This window comes from Nerophis ophidion, linkage group LG12, assembly GCF_033978795.1.
Source record: "Nerophis ophidion isolate RoL-2023_Sa linkage group LG12, RoL_Noph_v1.0, whole genome shotgun sequence".
NCBI lineage: Eukaryota > Metazoa > Chordata > Actinopteri > Syngnathiformes > Syngnathidae > Nerophis > Nerophis ophidion.
In genome coordinates, this window is record NC_084622.1 from 11,774,538 (window position 1) to 11,792,325 (window position 17,788).

The 17,788-nt window shown below is 37.4% G+C and overlaps 1 protein-coding gene across 2 annotated transcripts; it reads left to right on the forward strand.

The window, feature by feature from the left end:
* The first annotated feature begins 208 nt into the window (after positions 1 to 208).
* Positions 209 to 14,365, forward strand: LOC133562955 (glycine cleavage system H protein, mitochondrial-like). 2 transcript variants are annotated; one of them, XM_061916806.1, is made up of 6 exons: positions 209 to 389; positions 519 to 601; positions 678 to 741; positions 8,963 to 9,094; positions 9,611 to 9,712; positions 13,915 to 14,365. In XM_061916806.1, the coding sequence occupies exons 1-6, from the start codon at positions 251 to 253 to the stop codon at positions 14,010 to 14,012; spliced, it is 618 nt and encodes a 205-aa protein (XP_061772790.1). In that variant the 5' UTR covers positions 209 to 250; the 3' UTR covers positions 14,013 to 14,365. The 2 variants fall into 2 exon arrangements, with proteins under 2 accessions (XP_061772790.1, XP_061772791.1); XM_061916807.1 differs by lacking the exon at positions 9,611 to 9,712 and having other exon boundaries at positions 210 to 389.
* Positions 14,366 to 17,788: the final 3,423 nt, after the last annotated feature.

Below are 17,788 nucleotides of genomic sequence, written 5' to 3' on the forward strand. Positions count from 1 at the left end.
TCGACGTTCTCTGCTAAATCCTTTCAGCAAAAATATGGCAATATCGCGAAATTATCAAGTATGACACATAGAATGGACCTGCTATTCCCGTTTAAATAAGAAAATCTCATTTCAGTAAGCCTTTAATTCAAGTAAAACGTGTAGGAAAAAAAAGGTGTTGTAATTGCCAGTTCCTCCAGACCAGCAGAGGGCGCTGATAACAGCGTGTGCATGTTGCGTCATCACTCCCGGCGACAAACGAAGAAGAAATATGTCTGCCTGTAGATTACTCCGCTGCTTGTCTTCTAACTTTTCCAGCGCCATTCCTTCTCTAACACGGCCGCTGCCGCGACTATGCCCCACACCTTACATTCAGAGAAGCGTTTCCTCGTCGAACCCGTCCTTAGCAGGTGTTCCTGTTTTTTTATTTTTTATTTTTCCCCCGCTAGCTTCTGGTCACATGTTAGCCGCTAGCTCGTGAAGGACGCGCCATTTAACTTCCCGCTTTTGTGACTTCAATGTCTTTTATTGTGTTTCAGCGCTTAAATTCACAGACAAGCACGAGTGGATCCGGGTGGAGGATGATGGCGTCGGCACGGTGGGAATCAGCAGCTTTGCGCAGGTACATTCTTCCCGCTCGAACGCCGCCTTGTGTTGGTCGACGTGACCTTTGACCCCTGGTGTTGGTTGACCCGCAGGAAGCTCTGGGAGATGTGGTCTACTGTGGATTACCGGAGGTGGGGACGCAGCTGGCTCAGCAAGGTGACCTGGCAGACCTATTCTTAAAAACTGGGTTAGGCAGGGATGGCAATTTCAGTAATGCGGATGCTGTATCGATCCATTGTGGTGAAGAAGGAGCTGAGCCGGAAACAAAGCTCTCAATTTACCGGTCGATCTACGTTCCCATCCTCACCTATGGTCATGAGCTTTGGGTCATGACCGAAAGGATAAGATCACGGGTACAAGCGGCCGAAATGAGTTTCCTCCCCCGGGTGGCGGGGCTCTCCCTTAGAGATAGGGTGAGAAGCTCTGCCATCCGGGAGGAACTCAAAGTAAAGCCGCTGCTCCTCCACATCGAGAGGAGCCAGATGAGGTGGCTCGGGCATCTGGTCAGGATGCCACCCGAACGCCTCCCTAGGGAGGTGTTTAGGGCACGTCCAACCGGTAGAAGGCCACGGGGAAGACCCCGGACACGTCGGGAAGACTATGTCTCCCGGCTGCCCTGGGAACGCCTCGGGATCCCCCGGGAAGAGCTAGACCAGGGGTAGGGAACCTATGGCTCTAGAGGAGGGGTGGGCATTACGTCGATCGCGATCGACTGGTCGATCTCGGAGGGTGTGTCAGTCGATCTCAATCCAGGCATTAAAAAATATACATAAAAATGAGCAATCATCAATCATACCAAGACTTCACTTTCGTCAGTTGTTTGACATTCTCGGCACCCGAGGATCTTGTGAGATGACGCTGGTTGCTGCGAGCTCATATTTAAGAAAAAAATCACTAACAGGGCGGACGCATAGAAACACATTTTATTTCTAGAGACTCCGTACCTACTGTCAAAACTCTAAAGACCGACTGCACAGTTCCTGTCTTCACCATAAAAGACCTGTTTCATCCTGCCTGTGCTAACAAAATAAGAGTCTCAGAAAGCTAGCGTGCACGAGCTAGCAAGCTACGGAGTTTGATGCCAATGTATTTCTCCCCGCCCTCAGCAACCGCTTTCTCACTTGCTTGCCCACCCGCACACTCACTGACGTCACTCACCTGCTGCCAGACATTAAAGGGCCACACACATATGCTACTCTCATAACAAAGTGTTTAAAAACGAGTATGCAAGTTGGGCAAATGAGATGCCAAATCCAACCACTTTCATGTGGTATTGGACAGAAAGGAGGACATTTTTTTTCCTCCATTTGAAAATGCGGACGTTATCAGCACCACTGTCTAATTCCAATCAATGCAAGTCATCAGAATCAAATACACCAACTTATATTCTTGTCTTCAGGAAAGAAAGGAATCTATGTGTGTTAAACATGCTTGTATTATCATTTAACACCATTAACTTGTTAACAAAAATGTCTCTTTCATAAATAAATAAATATAAATTATAAATAGGAATGAGGTAGATCTCCTCGACTTGGTCAATTGAAAAGTAGCTCACCTGCAGAAAAAGTGTGAGCGCCCCTGCTCTAGAGCCAGATGTGGGTCTTTTGATGACTGCATCTGGCTCTCAGATCAATCTTAGCTGACATTGCTTAATACGGTACGTAATGAATAATTCCGCTGGTAATCACAATGTCAAAAATAACGTTCAAAATATAAAACATTCTCATGCATTTTAATCCATCCATCCGGTTCCTACCGCACCTGTTCAAGAAGTCGCATTAACGGTAAGAATGATTTTTACTTATTGTTGGTTAGCTTCAGAATAACAATGTTATTAAAAAGAATAAGAGACTTTTTATACTCTAAATGTTGGTCTTACTTAAAAATGCATGCATTTAGTTGTATTCAGTGTTAAACAAATATATTATATGGCTCTCACGCAAATACTTTTTAAAAAATTTTGAGTTACTTTGTAGAAATATGGGGAAATAATTACAAAAGAACACTTCATTCACTAACAGTGTTACAAAAAAGATCAGTTAGAATAATACATAATGTTGGGTATAGAGAACATACAAACTCTTTAATTATTGAATCAAAGATACTGAAATTCCACCACATAGTGAATTTGCAAACAGCTAAAATTATACACAAAGCAAACTATAACCTGCTTCCCAAGAATATACAACAATTCTTCTCAACAAAAGAAGAGAAATATAATCTTAGAGAAAAATGTAATTTAAAACATTTGTATGTACGTACAACACTTAAGACCTTCAGTATATCAGTATGTGGAATTAAATTATGGAATGGATTAAGCAAAGCAATCAAACAATGTACTAATATGATCCACTTCAAGAAACTCTTCAAACTGGAAGTGTTTACAAAGTACAAAAATTAAGAACCATGGTAAACATTCTGATTTTACTCACCCATTCATTCTCAAAATAATCTGACTTATCTCATCGTACGGAATAAAATTTACTTCACCAATTATTTATTTATTCATTTATTTGTATTGTGATTACTTATGACTTATGGAGTATACATTGTGAATACATCGAGAACAGGAAGTGAACAAAAGTTTTAGCAACGGTTATGTAAAGAAAAGGGGTAGGAATAAATAAGCTCTGCTTCTTCCTACTCCTTTTCGAACATGTTGAAAAGAGAAACTGGAAATTGTGATGTATCATGTTGTATGCTTGCATGTTCGAAATAAACTCAAAGTCAAAATATTTGGCTTGTATGGCTCTCTCAGCCAAAAAGGTTCCCAACCCCTGAGCTAGACAAAGTGGCTGGGGAGAGGGAAGTCTGGGCTTCCCTGTTTAGGCTGCTGCCCCCGCGACCCGACCTCGGATAAGCGGAAGATGATGGATGGATGACAATTTTCCGCGGAATTCCGCCGATTTTGGCGCCGACCAGGGTCATTTATAATATAGTGCCAATGTGTGAAGGCACCAGATTGGCTAGCTCTACAATCAGCTGACGACATCAACCAATGACATTGCCCGTTATAGGCGTCTGCACGCGTTTTTTGCCGACAATATCAAGTCCAGGGGTCACCAACGCGGTGCTGTCACGCCAAATTTCTTCCCTCTACAAAAACCTGCCCCCCCCATTTACTTCCGGGGTCATGATTAATACAGATGTTTTGTTAACGCTATATTATAAAAATACAGACGTTTTGTTAACGCTATATTATGAAAAAATGAAAAAAAACTATTTACAAACTCAAGCTATGGGATGACGTAAGAGGAAACGTGACCCCGGAAGTAAATGTGTCAAAACTCAGATAGAATTTGAAAATCCAAGCAAATATTTTAAAGACTTAGTCTTCACTTCATTTATTTTTTTACTGTGCTTCTTATACCTTTCAGAAAGACACTTTTAGAGAAAAAATACAACCATAAAAATGATTTTAGGATTTTTAAACGGCATATACCTTTTTACCCATTAAATTCCTTCCTCTTCTTTTCTGACAATTTAAATCAATGTTCAAGTATTTTTTTTGTATTGTAAAGAATAATAGATAGATTTTAATTTAATTCTTCATTTTAGCATCTGTTTTTTCGACGAAAAATATTTGTGAAATATTTCTTCAAACTTATGATTAAAATTCAAAAAAAATATTCTTGCAAATCTAGAAAATCTGAAGAACCAAATTTAAATCTTATTTCAAAGTCTTTCGAGTTTCTTTTAACATTTTTGTTCTGGAAAATCTAGAAGAAATAATGATTTGTCTTTGTTAGAAATATAGCTTGGTCCGATTTGTTATATATTCTAACAAAGTGCAGATTGGATTTTAACCTATTTAAAACATGTCATCAAAATTCTAAAATTAATCTTAATCAGGAAAAATTACTAATGATGTTCCATAAAAATTGTTTTTAATTTTTTCAAAAATATTCGAATTAGCTAGTTTTTCTCTTCTTTTTTTCGGTTGAATTTTGAATTTTAAAAAGTCAAAATTGAAGATAAATTATGTTTCAAAATTACATTTTGATTTTTTCCTGTTTTCTCCTCTTTTAAACCATTCAATTAAGTGTTATTTTCATCATTTATTCTCTACAAAAAACCTTCCGTAAAAGAAAAAAAAATTTACAACGGAATGACGGACAGAAATACCCATTTTTTTCTATATACATATAGATTTATTTATTAAAGGTAAATTGAGCAAATTGGCTATTTCTGGCAATTTATTTAAGTTTGTATCAAACTGGTAGCCCTTTGCATTAATCAGTACCCAAGAAGTAGCTCTTGGTTTCAAAAAGGTTGGTGACCCCTGATCTAGTCCCTGATCCTCAACTATAGTGAGCGTTTCTGAACTCATTCTGTTTATATTGGTTTTGTTTATCGGCGACTAATCTGGAAAGAAAACACAAGCTCTCAATTAACACATTTCTTTATTGACAAAACAGTTTCAGACATGGTTAAGCTTATTCAAGATAGGAATGCTTCATTAGCTAAAGATATCGATAAAGGCGTGAGAAACAAGTGGAACTGGGCATGGCTCGATATATCTATCAAACTGAAGGTAAAGATTAACAACAATATCGTAGAAGTAGACAAACTGATCAGCGATTTCATTGCAAAGTGCGATGAACCGAGATGTGCTCAGTGCTTATTTTGCAAGGACATTGTGAACTATGGATCTTGGGTAAAAGTGGCACTCTTTGACCACGCGAAATCGGCAAGGCATCTAAGTAAAGTGAGTTTACGGAGAAGTAATTTTTCACTGGGATCTGCCTTCAAGTCAAACATCGTCACAAATGCAGCCTCAAATCAACTATCGAATTCTCCCACCTCCGACTCGGCTCCTCTCGCACCATTCTACGATAGTCGAGTCCATTCAGCGGTACAATACACCATCTTATGTATTTCAAAATTTTTATATTTTGAATTCTGGTTAATCCATTTTGTAATATATTTAGTCAAAAACCAGGCGAGGTGATGACGTTACGTCTCTCTTTACTGTCGCTTAAGAACAGACACACTCACTTGCGTCAAGTGCACAACCACGTAAAACGTTGGCCAACCAAAAACTACCCCAGTACACTATGGCCAACATTGACCAGGAGATGGCAACAGACAACCATAGATCACTCTATTACACATTTGTAGGCCTATTTTTGTCTATAATCCAAAAGTGTGCAAGAATTTGATATATGTGTAAACTTGTATACATACATTTCATCACATGATACATTTTTATGAAAATATTTGCTAATAATGTGAAATTTTGGTCAGGAGAATATTGTTAGATTTTTGACTCAAAATAACAAGAAATGCATCTTAAGCTAACATAGATTTCAAAATTTTTCTGGGGGGGGCATGCCCCCAGACCCCTCGAGCAGGCGAGTGCACTATGTGCGGCCTTCCGCAAAGCAGTGTTTTAGGATTAAAAAATGTTCATCTGATTTTGTAAATCTTCATTCCCATCCCTGGTTAGGGTTAGGCTGGTTCAGGGGTCACCAACCTTTTTGAAAGCAAGAGCTACTTCTTGGGTACTGATTAATGCGAAGGGCTACCAGTTTGATACACACTTAAATAAATTGTCAGAAATAGCCAATTTGCTTGATTTACCTTTAATATATATATAGATATATATCTATATATTTATATATCTATATAAATGGGTATTTCTGTCTGTCATTACATTTTTTTTCCTTTAACAGAAGGTTTTTTGTACAGAATAAAGGATGAAAAAAAACACTTAATTGAATGGTTTAAAAGACGAGAAACCAGGAAAAAAATGAAAATTAAATTTTGAAACATAGTTTATCTTCAATTTCAACTCTTTAAAAATTTAAAATTCAACTGAAAAAAAGAAGAGAAAAACTAGCTAATTCAAATATTTTTGAAAACAATTTAAAAAAGAATTTATGGAACATTTATTAGTAATTTTTCCTGATTAAGATTAATTTTACAATTTTGATGACATGTTTTAAATAGGTTAAAATCCAATCTGCATTTTGTAAGAATATAAAACAAGTTGGACCAAGCTATATTTCTAACGAAGACAAATCATTATTATTTCTTCTAGATTTTCCAGTGCAAACATTTTAAAAGAAATTCAAAAGACTTTGAAATAAAATTTAAATTTGATTCTACAGATTTTCTAGATTTGTCAGAATAATTTTTTTGAATTTTAATCAAAATAAGTTTGAAGAACTATTTCACAAATATTCTTCGTCGAAAAAACAGAAGCTAAAATGAAAAATTAAATTAAAATGTATTTATTATTATTTACAATTAAAAAAATAAATTTACTTGAACATTGATTTAAATTGTCAGGAAAGAAGAGGAAGGAATTTAAAAGGTATATGTGTTTAAAAATCCTAAAATCATTTTTAAGGTTGTATTTTTTCTCTAAAATTGTTTTTCTGAAAGTTATAAGAAGCAAAGTAAAAAAAAAAAATGCATTTATTTGAACAAGTGAAGACCAAATCTGTAAAATATTTTCTTGGATTTTCAAATTCTATTTGAGTTTTGTCTCTCTTAGAATTAAAAATGTCGAGCAAAGCGAAACCAGCTTGCAATTAAATAAATAACATTTAAAAAATAGAGGCAGCTCACTGGTAAGTGCTAATATTTGAGCGATTTTTTTAGAACAGGCCAGCGGGCTACTCATCTGGTCCTTACGGGCTACTTTGTGCCCGCGGGCACCGCGTTGGTGACCCCTGGGCTAGTTTCACCTATAGGAGTTAAAAATGTTTTCTGAAAACCACTAATTATAATCTGCAAATAATGTGCCGTTGTTGAGTGTTTGTGCTGTCTGGAGCTTGGCAGACTTACCACGTTATACTCTTCCATATCAGTAGGTGGCAATTGCTTTGTAGATGTCGGAAACAGTGGGAGGCAGGGTGCAGGTAAAAAAATGTGTCTAATGCTTAAACTAAAAGTAAACAAAAGGTGAGTGCCCCTAAGAAAAGGCATTAAAGGTTAGGGAAGGCTATGCAGAACGAAACTAAATCCGTACTAGCCACAAAGTAAACAAAAACAGAATGCTGGACGACAGCAAATACTTTTTTTGGAGCAGAGACTGTCCACAATGTACATGTGAACATGAAATGGCAATCGACAATGTCCACACAAAGAAGGATAAAAACAACTGAAATATTCTTAATTTCTAAAACAAAGCAGGTGTGGGGAATAGCGGTCAAGAAAGACATGAAACTGCTACAGGAAAATACAATAAAAGAGAAAAAGCCACCAAAATAGGAGCGCAAGACAAGAATTAAAACACTACACACAGGAAAACAGCACAAAGGTCAAAATAAGTCAGGGTGTGATGTGACAGGTGGTGACAGCACACTTATATTGAGACAAGAGCTACAGTATAGTGATGCATGCTTGGTTATGCTTTAAAGTCATATCCAACAATTGCGACAACAACTTTTTATTGTCTATCGGGTGCTGAGTTTCAGTTTTTAATGATTTCTGCTGGTGGTGTGCCTCCGCGTTTTTTTCAATGAAAAAAATGTGCCTTCGCTCAAAAAAGGTTGAAAAACACTGGTCTAGAGCTCGGCAGAGTAACCGTGTAATAGTCTTCCATATCAGTAGGTGGCAGCAGGTAGCCAATTGCTTCGTAGATGTTGGAAACAGCAGGAGGCAGTGTGCAGGTAAAAATGTGTCTAATGCTTAAACCAAAAATAAATAAAAAGGTGAGTGCCCCTAGGAAAGGCATTGGAGCTTAGGGAAGGCTATGCAGAGCGAAACTTAAACTGAACTGGCTACAAAGTAAACAAACAGAATGCTGGACGACAGCAAAGACTTACTATGGAGCAAGACTTACTGAAAAAAGGTTGAAAAACACTTGTATAATGAAACAAATACACAATACTTGGTTTAACAAAAACTCACTTTTGGAAGCCTTCACTTATATTTTTTTAAGAAAAAAATTTAATAAATAAATAATGACCGTTACGGCTCCTTTTAAGTGGGCCACCTAAGAAAAATGAATGCAGGGAAAATGCTGCATTCATTTGTATTTATTAGACCTGCTTAGTCTGGAGTGGTGTAGGCTACAAGATAATGTTAACATCAGACTCGTGGTTTGTGCAGCCCTTTGAGACACTTGTGATTTAGGGCTATATAAATAAACATTGACCGATACAAAAAGGTAATGTTAGCCACTGACCATGCTTAGGTAACGTTAGTCTAGCTCAGTGTTTTTCAACCTTTTTTGAGCCAAGGCACATTTTTTTCCCACATTTTTTGTCCCTCAAATGTCTGACGGAAGTGGAAAAAAAAGCCCTCAGTCTCTTGTGGTAATTTAGTTGCACTAATCAAAAGCTTGATGTGGATTTGATGTATATTAATCGTGCAGCCCTAATGTCTACTTTTAATTTAAATGAGTGTTTGTTTGCTATTTCAGATGAATTTGGAGCTCTGGAAAGTGTCAAGGCTGCCAGTGAGCTGTTTTCTCCCCTGACTGGAGAGGTGGTAGAAGTCAACTCACTGCTGGCCGACAAACCGGGCCTGGTCAACAAATCCTGCTACAAAGATGGTAAGCACACATTGCTGCATTACAAATATTTACATTTTTACAAAATGTGGGAAGACCTTCCCTTTGATACCTGCAAAATGTTAAATATGTTTTTTTGTAGTCATGTAAAACCAATCTTATCTAAATTGGTGGTGCACAATTTTGAGAAAAAACCTAGTTGTGGTTTTTCTCTTAAATTGCTGTTGCGATCCTATTTGCAATTTTTAGATTTTGTATATATAGTTGCATAAAACTAAAAATAGCGAGTGAAAGAACACATGGTACTTTTAGACTGTAAATAAACATTGTCTCAACAGAACAAAACTCAATAATGTTCTTTTACATATATTTGCGATTATGCAGACATACTCAGAGGTTTTTTTCTACAACATGTTCATAAACTGAAGTAATAACCAATACAGATCACACATTGAGTTTATGGTTGTTAATTATTGCCTACCTTGGTATTGTTTGCATATCCAGAATAAGACATAACGCTAAATAACTTGACAGAATTCCAATTATTTATTTTCACAGCATCCATCCATCCATCCATTTTCTACCGCTTATTCCCTTTCGGGGTCACGGGGGGCGCTGGCGCCTATCTCAGCTACAATCGGGCGGAAGGCATCACCCATGGTAAACTGGACATTCATCACCAAACGTAAACTTAATATTGTGGACGTTTTCCTCCTCTCCCCTCCCGCAACCGGAGGAAGTAGAACATTTTTACCGGGGGAAAAAGTACTTTTACTACTTCCAACTTCCAGCTCAAAATTACTAGCGAAGTGGCAAGGACCTTTTGTGGTCACACGGCAAGTTAATGATGTGGATTACGAAGTTCGGCGCTCGGGCCAAGGCAGAGGCGTACAAATTTTCTAAGCTGGGTTCCCTTGTTGTACGTGCGCTGCTGCCGTTGCTGTGCATGGAGCAAATTTACGCGTGACAGGTGCCCCACCTTGTGGAGTTTTGCTCGCATGTCTAAAACATACTGAATTTCATTTTTACTGCGGCTTGGACCTTCCTCCCAGCTTTCTTTAATTAGGTCCAGTATGCCGCCCGGTCTCCTACCGTATAACAACTCGAATGGTGCAAAACCGGGAGAGGTCTGGGGTGCCTCCTGCATTGCAAACATTAGGGATCCAGCCATTTATCCCAATTAGGTTTGTCCTCGTGCGTGAACTTACGGATCATGGTTTTTAGCGTTTTATTAAACCGTTCCACCAGCCCGTCAGTTTGTGGGTGATACACGCTGGTGCGGATCGCTTTAATCCCCAATAACCCGTACAAATATGAATAAAATAAAATCTCTTATAAATTATGTTATTAAAAATAAAAAGGGTACACGTTGCACACATTTTCTGACATAAGATAAAATAAGATGTTGTGCCTTAAAGTATAAATATAAAGTTGACTGAACGGTCTCCATAAACCCTCTAACTTGCATTGTGTGTGTGTGTGTGTGTGTGTGTGTGTGTGTGTGTGTGTGTGTGTGTGCGCGTGCGTGCGTGCGTGTGCGTGTGTATAATATACATATATTATGCATGCATACAATACATACATACATGCACACACACGTGTAAATAAGTGTATATGTATTTGAGTGTGTATACTATATATATTGTGTGTGTGTGTATATATATATTGCATGTGTATATATATATATATATATATATATATATATACACACACACGTGTAAATAAGTGTGTGTGTGAGTGTGTGTGTATATATATATTTAATCTTGTCCTTTTTCTGTTGAGCTGTTAAAAAAAAAGTGTTTAAAACACATTTTATTAAAGCAAATTATCCATTCATGATTTTTAAACGGTCTATGGCACACGTAATAATGATGAAAAAAAAAATATATATATATATATATATATATATATATATATTAAAAAATGCTCACAGGGGTACATCACTGAAAAAAGGTTGAGAACCACTGCCATAGATGACCTAACTATTGACTATTAATGCTTTACATATCCTCTCAAGAGACCACGCTGTAGAAATTGCATATATACTTAAGAGCAGTGGTTCTCAACCTTTTTTCAGTGATGTACCCCTGTGAGCATTTTTTAATTCAAGTACCCCATGATCAGAGCAAAGCATTTTTGGTTGAAAAAAAGAGATAAAGAAGTAAAACACAGCACTTTGTCATCAGTTTCTGATTTATTAAATTGTATAACAGTGCAAAATATTGCTCATTCGTAGTGGTCTTTCTTGAACTATTTGGAAAACAAGATATAAAAATAACTAAAACTTGTTGAAAAATAAACAAGTGATTCAATTATAAATAAAGATTTCTACACATAGAAGTAATCAACTTAAAGGGCCCTCTTTGGGGATTGTAATAGAGATCCATCTGGATTCATGAACTTCATTCTAAGCATTTATTCACAAAAAAAGACATCTTTAACATCAATATTTATGGAACATGTCCACAAAAAATCTAGCTGTCCACACTGAATATTGCATTGTTGCATTTCTTTTCGCAGTTTATGAACTTACATCTTTTTTTCCCAAATAGTTCAAGAAAGACCACTACAAATGAGCAATATTTTGCACCGTTATACAATTTATTAAATCAGAAACTGATGACATAGTGCTGTATTTTACTTTTTTATCTCTTTTTTTCAACCAGAAATGCTTTGCTCTGATTAGGGGGTACTTGAATTAAAAAATGTTCACAGGGGGTACATCACTGAAAAAAGGTTGAGAACCACTGGTGTAGATAATGTATTAGATCTGATTTAGTGTCAATTTTGCATAAAACTTGCTCCACACTCACTTTTATAACCCATTTTTTGTGACTGTCTGCAAGATGTTTGTTTCTGGTAGCATTCCAAGATTGCAAATCAACTTATCTTTTTAAATTGTACACTATGTGCATATATATCTTGATGTCGACCTCAACATTATTTGTTTTTCCAGGCATGGTCAGAAACAAACTTCATAGACAAAGATTCGCCCGATCACATTATACACACACCTGTACACGATTCAAGGAGTGCTGCATGTAAAATGGTGTTATGCTTGCACACGCTGGCTCGCATTAGATTAAAATACAGGGTATCCGCGGATCCTTAAAAAGTCTTAAAAAGTCTTAAATTCATGTATCTAAAATTAAGGCCTTAAAAAGTATAACATTTATTAGAAATTCCTAAGATGGTCTTAAATTCAGTACTCAATGGTCTTAAATTGTCGGGCCATTTTTTTTTTTTGTGGCACGTCTTTGAGTAAAAGTTACGGCACGTCTTTGAGTTAAAGTGTGTGATTTCAGTGTCAGTCGCGCGCATAGTCGGGTCGCGCGCAGACTCCTTCCTTTCTTTCTCGCGTCCCGCCGTTCAGTCAGCATGGGGAAATGCAAGTTTTGCGAGCGTTGGCTGGAGGACAGCCGATTTAAAATCTGGCTTAAGCCTGTTGGCAATCCCGAGGAGGCCAAGTGCATACTTTGTAAGAGGGATTTCAAACTTGGCACCATGGGAATTAGAGCGGTCGAATCGCACATGCAGTGCGGTAAGCATAAAACCGCGGCAGAGAGCCAAAAACAAACACCTGGAATCTCTCAGTTCTGCGTGGGTCCAGCGCCAACGCCCCCCCAGATAGCAACAACTGCCGCTAGCAGCACTGACCTGACACTAATCTTTGGCGGGACAGCAACAATAAAATCCGAGGTGTTAAGGATCTTGCACACTGTGGTGAAACATCAATCCTACACCTCAAATGACGGGATTGCCGATCTTTTTCGTGTGATATTTCCTGATTCTCAGGTTGCTAATACATTTTCCTGCGGAAAGGATAAAACAGCATATATTACGAGACACGGATTAGCACCTCACATCCAAAACCTGCTCTTCGACCAAGTCAACAGGTCTCGGTCTGTGTTAATGAAATGTAATTTATTTTTACTCTCACCTCGGTTATTATGTTTTTACTGGTGTTGGTGTTGGTTTGTTTGTTTTGGATGTCAAAGTTTTTGGATCCCTCAAGATTTTTGATAAGCTGTTTGGCAGAGTGGTGCTTATCAGTTTGTTTATTAATAAACATACAAAAAGTACTCTTGACTGATTGTCAAAGAGGTTGTAGTACAGTCGGATCCCCAACCATCGCTTATATTTATAGATTTTTTTATTATTTTTTTCGGTCTTAAATTTCATTCAAGGTGGCATTAAAAAGGTCTTAAAAAGTCTTAAATTTGAGTTGCTGAAACCTGCAGATACCCTGAAATAACTCATCTTACTGTTTTTGTTTCCTCATAGCCTAAATCTGAGGGATTGACTTAATGCTTTCAATAAATACATCCACCTGGTTCTGACGTCACAACATAGCCAGACTGCAGAACCCTGCAAACTCACGCCAACAATTTGACGCTTAGACGTCGTTTAACGCAAGTATCTAACATTGTAACATCTTTGGTTAGTCAGAAAAGACTAAATTGTTCTTAGGTCCTCTTTAAAACACATTTTATTATGATGAGCAAAATCCAAGCTTAGACCTTTTGATACAAGTCTTGTATCGAGTCTAAATGTATTGTTTTGTAGATGTACCTAATAAAATGGGTTGTCCATGTAAAACAATGCTGAGCACTTTGACATCCCTAAATATTAAGGATGATTTGAACATAACATTAGTAAATGTTAATTGATTTGGAGTATTAACACACATTCCACCATGATTAATATTTTACCATTACCAACTCTCAAGCTAATGCTTTAAATCGTACTCAGCCTTTCAAAGTCTACTTTTTCCTACATTCTTTTGTGGGAGCACTTTGTCACATCAGCAGTCAAAAGTGATCGGCTTGATCTAACGACTTGATGGATCCTTTTCAACACAGGTTGGTTAATGAAGATGACCATTGCCAAGCCTTCTGAGCTGGACTCTCTGATGGACGAGGCAGCATATGAGCGATACGTCCGCTCCATAGAGGACTAATTGAATCCCTCTCCCCAAGTTTTCCTCTTCAGATAACACTGGCAGGCACTCTCTTTTTACATCATCTTGAAACTGCGGTGCCACTTTGCTGCCCTGCCAGTGTTGTACAAATGTGAGCCTGAGGGATGCTTTTAAAGGCGCTGTTCAAAAACTTGCTTTAGGTGGCAACCAACGTTGAGTTTTTGCAGCATCGACCTTCCTCTTCAAATCAGGTGAGACTGGCACTCGAGTCAATATAATTGTTCCATCATATTTCAGTGGAAACGAGCACATGTCCTGGGGAAAAGCACTTTGATTTGTATGATATCATCCATGTCTGTTAATGATCTTTACAATAAACACCATTCAACGTTTTTTTTCCCTGATTCTTATTCATGCAAACTCTTGTCAATGTAGACACAATTTTTTGGGCTCAGTCATTGCTCTACCAGCTACAATTTTAAGTCCATTTTTGTCTATTCCCAAGTAAAAACTGTGATTTAAAGGATTAAAATGTACCGTGTTTTTCGGAGGATAAGTCGCTCCGGAGTATAAGTCGCACCTGCCAAAAATGCATAATAAAGAAGGAAAAAAACATATATAAGTCTCATTTTTTGGGGGGAAATTTATTTGATAAAACCCAACACCAATAATAGAAATTTGAAAGGCTATTTAGAATAAATAAAGAATAGTGAACAACAGGCTGAATAAGCGTACGTTATATGAGGCATAAATAACCAACTGAGAAGGTGCCTGCTATGTTAACGTAACATATTATGGTAAGAGTCATTCAAATAACTATAACATATGGAACATGCTATACGTTTACCAAACAATCTGTCACTCCTAATCACTAAATCTCATGAAATCTTTTACGTCTAGTCTCTTACGTGAATTAACTAAATATTATTTGATATTTTACGGTAATGTGTTAATAATTTCACACACACATCGCTCCTGAGTATAAGTCGCACCCCTGGCCAAACTATTAAAAAAAAATTGCGACTTATAGTCCGAAAAATACGGTAGCTTAGGTCATAGATCCCATCTGCATGTTTGAAAATTTATTTTTCTATATGCGTAAGATCGTAAGTGTATGTTATAAACTCTTTTTTTATAACAATATAGTCACTAACTTCCATCCATTTTCTACCACTTGTCCCTTTTGGAGTCGTGGGGATGCTGGAGGCTATCTTAGCTGCATTCGAGTGGAAGGTGGTGTACACTCTAGACAAGTCACCACCTTATGGCTGGGCCAACACAGACAACATTCACACACTAGGGACTAGGGCTGCAAATCTTTGGGTGTCCCACGATTCTATTCAATATCGATTCTTTGGGTCGCGATTCGATTATAAATCGATTTTTTTTTTTTAAATTTTCAAGAACGATATTTTTCCGATTCAAAACGATTCTGTATTCATTCAATACATAGGATTTCAGCAGGATCTACCCCAGTCTGCTGACATGCTAGCAGAGTAGTAGATTTAAAAAAAAAAAAAGCTTTTATAAATAGAAAGGACAATGTTTTATCAACTGATTGCAATAATGTACATTTGTTTTAACTATTAAACGAACCAAAACATTATTTTATCTTTGTGAAAACATTGGACACAGTGTGTTGTCAAGTTTATGAGTTACAATGCGAGTGTAAGCAACTACGACACTATTGTTCTTTTTTTTTAATTTTTATAAATGTCTAATGATAATGTCAATAAGGGATTTTTAATCACTGCTATGCTGAAATTATAACTAATATTGATACTGTTGTTGATAATATTCATTTTTGTTTCACTACTGTGTTGTGTTTGTGTCTCCTCGATTGCTCTGTTTATTGCAGTTCTGAGTGTTGCTGGGTCAGGTTTGGTTCCGGAATTGGGTTGCATTGTTATGGTATTGCTGTGTATTGTTTTGTTGGATTGATTAAAAAAAAAAAAAAAAAAAGAGAATAGATTCAACGTGAGAATCGCGATTCGAATCGATTTTTGCCCACGCCCCTACTAGGGACCATTTAGTGTTGCCAATCAGCCTGTCCCCAGGTGCATGTCTTTGGATGTGGGAGGAAGCCGGAGTACCCGGAGGGAACCCACGCAGTCACGGACGGGTATGACATGCAAACTCCACACAGCAAGATCCCGAGCCCGGGATTGAACCCAGGACCTTCGTATTGTGAGGTAAGTGCACTAACTTATTAAAAGCACATGTTCATTTGGTGCATTTCTGTGTGTAATTTGGATGTTGTTTTGCTGCCTTGGTCATTGCACTTCGGAATACCGTATTGATCCAGCTAGAGCGGTGGTCCTCAACCACCGGTCCAGGGACCGGTCCGTGATGCATTTGCTACCTTCTTTGACTTAACTTTTGCCTGTCCCACTAAACCAAACCTGGGAAAATTAAAGCCCGGGGGCCACATGCGGCCCATTAAGCTTTTAAATCTGGCCCACCGGACATTCCCAAATATTTTTTTTAGATATTTGAGATAGAAAGTGTAGCAGCTATTATGTGCACTCATGTTTTCTAATGACCGAAGTCTTCAACTTTACAAAGTATTTCAATGCTTGGAATCTGCGCTTATGGATGATATACTAGTTACTATGGTCATCTAATTAGTTACTATGATCATCTAATTAGTTATTATGGTCATCTAATTAGTTACTATGATCTAATTAGTTGCTATGGTCATCTAATTAGTTACTATGGTCATCTAATTGGTTGCTATGGTCATCTAATTAGTTGCTATGGTCATCTAATTAGTTACTATGGTAATCCAATTAGTTACTATGGTAAACTAATTAGTTACTATGGTCATGTACGTCACAGCAGCTCAGATGAGGCACCAAGCAGTGTGGGCGGGAAGCATTTCCACAGAGGCGGAAGGAGATTTTCACAACAAAGTTCTAAAGTTTAGTGATATATCAGATTATAGAGTGGTTTATTTTGTACCCTTGGCGTTCCTATTTGACTGTTTGTTGCGTTGCACTTGATCGTAAAATATGTCGATCGAAAGAGGGTGTGACTTATATTTTGTCAATATTCAGCGTTTTATCGTTCATAGAATAACTTAAAATTCCATTGTTTTTTTAAGGCGGTCTGTCATAACATTTTTAGCATTCAATCAGACAATATTGGGAGGTTTTGTATAAGTGTTCTTAAAAGTAAATATACCGGCCCCCAGACACATTTTTGTTCTCTAAATGTGGCCCCCTAATCAAAACAATTGCCCAGGTCTGCACTAAACACACCAATAAGCTTGTTAATAGTTGTATATTACAACTCCTTTGTTATAGTACATGGGACAATGCACATTACTAGACATATAAAATGTTAACGTGTCAGATTGGAGCCAAAGGCTAATTTGTTGACTGTTTTTATCTGCCACACCTAGAAAACCAGGTCCGTGAAAATAATGTTTACATTAAACCGGTCTCTGGTGGAAAAAAGGTTGGGGAACCCTGAGATAGAGGACAAAAAAGATGGGTCGTTCCACATGTAAAACTCTGAACCATACTTGCCAACCTTGAGACCTCCAATTTCGGGAGGCGTGGTCGGGGGTGGGGCAAAGGTGTGGTTGGGGCGGGGGGGCGTGGTTAAGAGGGGTGGCGTATAATTCACCAACTCAAGTATTTCATATATATATAATATATATATATATGTATGTATGTATGTATGAAATAATTGACTTAAAGGGAATTCTAGCTATATATATTTTTATTATATATATAAATAAATAGTTGAATTTCAGACGGCACCTATCAAATACACAGTAATAAAAACACAGTTCTTCTAACTGTACTGTG

Coding starts and splice junctions, on each gene's coding strand:
- LOC133562955 (XM_061916806.1), top strand. CDS start 251: ATGTCTGCCTGTAGATTACTCCGCTGCTTGTCTTCTAACTTTTCCAGC. Junction 390..518: donor GTCGAACCCGTCCTTAGCAG/GTGTTCCTGTTT, acceptor ATTGTGTTTCAG/CGCTTAAATTCACAGACAAG. Junction 602..677: donor GAATCAGCAGCTTTGCGCAG/GTACATTCTTCC, acceptor GTTGACCCGCAG/GAAGCTCTGGGAGATGTGGT.